Source organism: Hyalella azteca, unplaced genomic scaffold, assembly GCF_000764305.2.
Source record: "Hyalella azteca isolate HAZT.00-mixed unplaced genomic scaffold, Hazt_2.0.2 contig13788, whole genome shotgun sequence".
NCBI lineage: Eukaryota > Metazoa > Arthropoda > Malacostraca > Amphipoda > Hyalellidae > Hyalella > Hyalella azteca.
The window spans coordinates 43,503-50,830 of record NW_025943695.1 but is presented as its reverse complement, the minus strand read 5'-3'; the positions used below and the strand labels follow the sequence as shown (position 1 = coordinate 50,830).

Genomic DNA, 7,328 nt, shown 5'->3' with positions numbered 1-7,328 from the left:
CTCGTGATTCATATAAATTGACACAAGCGATCTAGAAAAACATTGAAAATAAACTAATTAATTTGAGATGCGAGCTCTTTAATGAACTTTTCCATAACGGGCATTGTATTTTTCAGACACGTCAGAACCGTAGTTAGAGATCTTAAATTTCGTTGCCAGAGAAAGAAGAAATTTCTGCCTGATCCTGCGAAAAAGTAAAACTTAATTATAACCTCTAACAAAGGTTACAAGTGAGTTTCATAAATAGTTTCATTTAGTTTCAGATTATTTCTTCATACGTAGTATAAAACTCAATAAATACATCCATATCTGTGTACATTTTATTGATTGGCAGCCTGAACAACCGGCTTTACCATCTGAGTAACACGTCTGCACATATTTATGATAGGTCACCTGCTGTTTTGTCAGCAACAAAAATCAAGCACGCAAATTTTCATACCTCATGTCCTGCACGTAAATGCGTGATTTATGTAGCCTTTGGAGATGTCATTAGAGATGGAATTCCCGAAAATGAGTAAACACTGTAAAATTTACAATGCCTTCATTTTACGAGATTCAGACTCAGAAAACAATCACTCCAAAACGTGCTTAAATCAAGCCATCGGGAAGAAACAACGAGAATTGTTATTTTTAGAGAGGATTGGAATAACTAGTTACAATCCTCTAATTAAAAATGTTTTTCAGAATACAGTCAGACTGATATAGCTATATATTTGTTTTCGTTCATTCCGCAAATAAAACTGCAAAGTCTCGCTATAAATAATTTTAAAATGATCCTTTACAGATCCTCGTTTTTATGTACAAGAAATTACAATACAGTAACTAATAAAGTGGTTAATAAAACCTCAAACAAATCCGATGTCAGAGGGTGGCCAGAGTTTCATGACAGCGCGTCCTCTGACAAGTCCAAAAGGCACGGGACCGAAGGCTCGCGAGTCCGTCGAATTGAGTTTGTTGTCACCTTCCAGCCACACGTGTCCCTTGGGGACAAAACTTGAGGACCCAACAATAGGGACGCGGTCTCCGGGCCCTGCGATGACCCGCTTACATATGTAGGAGTGGGGATCTGAAGGAGATCTTACGATGACCACGGATCCTTTGGAGATGATCCTCGACCTGACAGAAATGTGCTCTGCCAGAAGTATGTCGGATCCGCAGATCGTCGGCTCCATTGAAGGTCCCTCGCACTGTCGAGTAATCAGGTCAACAAAATGGAATCATTCCATCCATAAAGTTATTAAATTCTTAAAATAAAGATCTCTCTAGCTGTTGGTGATTTGTCTTTAATTTATTTATTTGTTATTTCTTTAATTTATTTTTGTCTTTGATTTATATTAGGACGAAGAAACATGATAGTAATATTACAGCTTTGACTTTCTCCTCCAAGAATTGGGGTGGAATGACGTGCAGAATGACTGCGCTATAAAATCTAATTGACTATATTTAATCTACTTATTTTATGACTGAGCCATGATATGCTCCTTCCCTTTATGCACAATATGCCATAGTACATTTTTGTAATCAAATAACAATTTCCCTAGTTTACTGACTCATTGTTAACAGTAACCTTTATTACAATTAACAATTCACTAACAATTGACTTGATAATTTGGTGTAGCGTTAATTGTTCAGCAACAAAATTATCTCTTATTCAAATTCTCAAAATTCTTATTACTATAAAGATGGAGGTTTTTGATTATCACAAATTTTTATCATCAAAAGCAACGGAGAATCGTGAAACGGCTAACATGGATAGGATACACTGGAAGCGATTCGGTTCTGATGAGACGTTGATTAAGGAAAAATATCAACAGGGGTGTGAACAGGTCGACCGACCGCTTACGAGGATGGCAAATACCGGTGGGAGAGACCTGATTAAAAACCAACTTAACCAATCACTTAACAACTAACGAACCTTGTCTAACTTAATAACTGAGAGCTGCAGTCACAGACCTCGAGTTTAAATGCCCTTAGTAAACATTAGTATAAATTTTAGGGTTTAAGCCTCCATAGGAATTCGACGAGCGAAGGAATTATTCTATAGTAGACCAAGGCAAGGTAGACTCCTCATCAGTGAAAGCCATTATGGTTATGATAAATGTGTAGTAGCGTTCTAACTTCTACCTGATCTACTGATTAAAATATGAAAGTAATGGTAATAGCAAATAATGAATGACAATTAAAGAAGCCTTCGAGGTAGAAGCAAATCACGAAATCAACAATCGATTCCACTTTCGTCAGGTAATTCCCGTATATACCTAAAAAAACTAAGAATAATGTACTCGTACATGCCTATTAGATCGTAGGCATACTATCTAAATTAAATCATATTATTGTCTATATTTTAATAGTTTGATTTTAGTTTCAGATGATAATTAAATCATGTGAGCAGCCAAGTATCAAAATGTTTCGCTGCGGATCAAATGAGAGATGTAACTTGGCATCGTACAAATGAATCAAGCAAAGTTTGATCATATATCCATGCACATTAGTGTCAGTGCGGATCAAATGAAAGATGTACCTGGGCATCTTAAAACTGAATCAAGCAAAGTTTGGTAATATATTCATGCACATTAGTGTCAGTGCGGATCAAATGAAAGATGTAACTGGGCCAGTGGGCATTTTAAAACTGAATCAAGCAAAGTTTGATAATATATTCATGCACGTTAGTGTCGCTGCGGATCAAATGCAAGATGTAGCTGGGCATTTTAAAACTGAATCAAGCAAAGTTTTATCATAAATTCACAAGAACCTCACCACAACAAAGTCGGCGCAGAACTCAAGCGTGCAGTGTGCCAAGCAGCCAACCTGCACTAGCGCTGCAGCCGACCGCACGACAGAACCAAGCATCGCGCGGCGGCAGCTGGAAGTGTGTGTTAAATTTTTGCAGTTCGAGCAATATTAAATTTGTTATTTTTTCGAGAATTTCCTTTGTGTTTAAGCTTCGCTATTTCTTTGACTGCTTGCAATAATACCGTTACATAAAGACCTGAATCTTGGTTAACTTGTATTTTGCACTCCCTTTAATGCATGTGATAGGCTTCATGACCACGACATGTTGCTGTCGAGTCTACTTGGGTACTTTCTCCACGAGAAAAATAAGCTTTATATTTTTCTTTGTAACTATTCTTTCTATTCTTGGGTACTTTGTGTAACTTTGTAATTATTCTCGTGCATATCTTCGTATTCGTCTTAAATTAACTAGATTATATGAACTAAATCGTAAACAATAAACAAGCTACGAATTTAGGAATGATTCGCTCGACGTAGAAACTAAATGGATAACATTTAATAGCTCAAATACGCTTCGATATACCAATTCAAAATTTCAATGCTAATGATAGGCCTTGAGGCAATAGACGACGGCAATAATTTCCGAATTTTTCGTAACCCTAAATTTCTACAGATATTTTGAGGACCGGAGAAAGTTTCGACGCTTGAATACGCTTTCGCCAACGATTTCCTTGCAAGCCAGGTTTCATGGCAGATGCTCTTGAGCACCTCAAGTCTTTGCCGTCGAAGCCCAGAGAAAGTACGAAATTCAAAAGCATCGATCGCGAGCCACTTAATTTCTAGGAAAAATACTGCGCAAAGAAAGTGACAATATCACTTCCTCAACAAGCAATACAGCTTTTTCTCTCGGGGAGTTGGAACAAATCATTGCTCTTGAATTTATGTGTTTAAGAATTTAAATTGGAGTAAAAATCGATACGTTTCGCAATAAACTAAGCAAGAGGCAACGAAAGAACAAAATAAAGTGGGCATTCCCAGTGAATCGCCTTTTTGCACCTTAATTAAAAAAATAATCCCGTTTATCAAAATGAGTTTAGTTGATTATGCATTACTTAAATGAAAAACATTATCACCCACAGGAAGTAAGAAAATCGAAAAAAGCGAGCTCGGGAAATAAGCAGCATTGGCATACATACTCCCTGATAGCATCGTTGACGCTCCGAGCATGAACATCTTCAAAAACAGACTAGATGAAGCTATGCAGGAGCATATGTTCAGTCTTAAAATGCCTCGCAAATTACGGACCAGCAGGCAACAAGTCCAGAAGTCAATCAATCGTCAGCTATGGAAAGATCGGGTTCCAAAGGCCGGATCCCTTGTGAATCAAGTCACGAAAAGTTCAAGAATCGGCAATATTTCATGGGCCTATTTCTTCAATGCCGACACTTCTATTCTATTATTTAACAACGAGGAAGAAACATGTGAAAAGAAACCCACTCATACAAGTTAGTTAGTTAGTTTAGTGGCCAAATGTTTACTAGCGCTTCAGCTATTTAGCTATCTCGCACCGAAAGTCAAGATGAACATCAAACATAGAGGTGGAAGGTCTCAGTTAGTTAGTTAGTTTAGTGGCCCTATGATTACTAGCGCTTCAGCTGCTAAGCTATCTCGCGCCGAATGTCACGTTGGGCATTATGGGCTAAGAACATATTGCATCACATGTATTCAGCGTTGATCAGATCATATACAGTCGAACATGTTTATTGCTCTCAGTGATGTTTATTCAATAGAGCGTGTCGAGTTAACCAAATCAAGATATTCCTCAATCAAAAAATGGTTTCAAAATGCCAACTAAAGAATCATCAATTTATTACGACTGGATCTAGGATTTTCCACTCAGTTCTTCAAGTACCGGGCCTACGAATTTGCTGAAGAAACCCAACATGATGATTCATGTCTATTGCTTTATTCCTTGATTAGCTCGATCTAAGGGACTCCTTAAAAACATAATTAATTAAAAAATTAATGATGTTTTTTGTTGTTAGTTTATAAAAAATATAAAATTTATATATAATAAAATGTATTATATAAAAAAGTAAAAAGATAAAAAGTTAAATTGTGATTTTAATGAGGCAAATTTAATTAAATGGAGAAGTCCATATAGTAATTTTTTGATTTATCGTAGATTATTTCTAAAAAGAGCGAAATTGATTTATTGATTTTTTATAAAATCTATGTACGTATAAAATACCACAACCTCGAAAAGATCGATTTTCAATTTACAATTGTATCTGAATCATTGCCATTTGCGAAATGGTGCGTAAAAAGGAAACAAATTCTAGGTATTTAAATTGTAACCAACCGCTTTATGAGGCAACACGACGGGCTGAAATATTTTTCTAAAGTGAGCACTTGATGTCGAAAAAACATGCCCTCACCGCTCCAGCAGACAAATTCTTAACAAAAAGATTAAAGTCGTTAAATAACCAGCCCAAAGTTCGATTTCATCTTTTCATGTCATAAAATCCTGCCCAGCATTTCGAAAACGAGAGACTATAATGGAGCTGCTGATAGAAGAATTAATTGAGGCGCAATAGAAAAAATCTAAGAATTAACTAAAAAAGTTTATTATACGCCGCACGAAAATATGGCGGTGATTTTAGTCAAGCCCATGCATGCAATGCAAACATGCCAAAATTCATGCATGCTTTCAACCAAAAACTGAAAAAATCCACAAGGAAATCAAGCGCAATTGAAAAAGTCCGAGATTTAACTGAAAAGGCTGATTACGCCGCATACGTAAATAAGTGGTGGATGTCGTAGTCAAGCCCGCATGTTATACAGTGTGAACAAAACTAAAAAATATATCTTGGTACTCACTGCAGTTAGTGGCAGTGAGCGCATTTTCTCGTGGACGGAAACGTGAAGTCACGGACGGACGTACAGACGGACGGACGGACATGGCGAGCACAATAGTGCATTTTTTCCATAAATGAGAAAATGCACTAAAAACAAAAATTTAAAAATATAGGCATTATGGAGTTCGTTGGTAAAATATAAGTCAGGAGTTCTCAGAAATATATTGTAATATATTCCAACTTTATTCGAATCTCATACTTTATATAAAAAACGATGTGATGAACGGACTTCTTTTTAGCGCATTTTCTCATTTATGGAAAAAGGCGCTATTCTGCTCGTCATGTCCGTCCTACTGTCTGTCCGTCCGTCCGTCCGTCCGTGATTTCACGTTTTCGTCGACGAGAAAATGCGCATTGTGTCACTCACTGTAGTGAGTACTGAGTTAGATTTTTTTATTTACTTCAGATTAGCTGTCTACTGGCTAGCCTTGGGAGCATCGCTATCTACAGGCGTACTTGTATGCACTTCCCTCCTTACGATGCCTATATAACGTCTTGGTATCAGATCAGCCCAACTTAAAATAAGTCATTTGCTCCAGGAGGAACACACAAAGGTAAAGCTTAAGAAAGAGTCATTCATTTTTCACTTACGATGTCTAAATTAAATATTTTCGAGTTCAAAGTACCTTTGTGTCAAGCAGTATGACATCATAATGTAATACAGTACATAAAAAGATTAATCATAAAAGGTTAATCTAAATGAGCGAGCCAAAAACTTCAAATGAAATCTTCTCTTGAATAAAGCGTAGGTAATTCTGACTTTATGTTGTACTATAATATTGAACTTATATTGAACTACTTGTGTGAATATTGAACTACTTGTGTGCAGGTGTTGAGAAGAATAGGAACGTGGGTTGAAGCAATATTTATAGAGTGTGTAAGACGCGGTTGTTTCGTGCCCGTAGGACCGGGTGTTGTTTACATTGAAAGTTGGCGAGTCTAATTGCGATGAAAATTCCGTCAGTTCAGGAATTCGGCGTCACTTCGAGGGCAGGCTTAACTGTGCGCGACGTCTGCCTATTTCAGGACTTGAAAATTTACCCCAGAAGGTTGTTTTACTGCGGTGACCAGAACTTGTCCTCAGTGGGACTCGAACCCGGGCGCTATTTCCTTAGGCCTACAAAGGCAGGCCCCCGCACGGCAGTGAACACATGGATACTTACTTTATAGATAAATTTCCACGAGTTTCACTCCTATTTAACTGCATTCTTAAACGAACATGGAAATTTATACAACGGACATGTTTCCTCACAAGTTTTGTGAGACGGTGTTTCGTCACACTTATACCGGGACGTTCGTGAATACACTGTACGTTCGTTAATACACCTGACGATCATGAATTGACGGCACGTTCGTGAATACACTATTAGGTAATATACTATCTAGTGCCACATGAGAATATTGAAGACTTACTTCGCTTCTGAACTTTCAAGAATTCTGAAAGGCTTTGATCCACATGAGCAAGCTTCTTTTGCTAGGATACATAATCATCCTACTAACAAAACTAGAACTCACCACGATAAGCCCACAACAAATAAAATCCTTGCTTTCCATGGGAGTGTAAGATTTTGCGATCCTCAGCTAAAACCGATTTTTTGTCAACATTTAAACCTCAATGATCTTCCTAATGCAAAATATAAAAAAATTGAATTTCTAAGGCAGAAAATGATTGAAAAA

At 37.1% G+C, this 7,328-nt stretch overlaps 1 protein-coding gene across 1 annotated transcript; it reads right to left on the bottom strand.

The window, feature by feature from the left end:
• Positions 1-319: 319 nt before the first annotated feature.
• On the bottom strand, positions 320-3,478 carry LOC108679567 (mitochondrial inner membrane protease subunit 1). Its single transcript, XM_018168218.2, has 2 exons — positions 2,758-3,478; positions 320-1,187 (listed from the first exon to the last, which is right to left on the bottom strand). The coding sequence occupies exons 1-2, from the start codon at positions 2,848-2,850 to the stop codon at positions 846-848; spliced, it is 435 nt and encodes a 144-aa protein (XP_018023707.2). The 5' UTR covers positions 2,851-3,478; the 3' UTR covers positions 320-845.
• Positions 3,479-7,328: the final 3,850 nt, after the last annotated feature.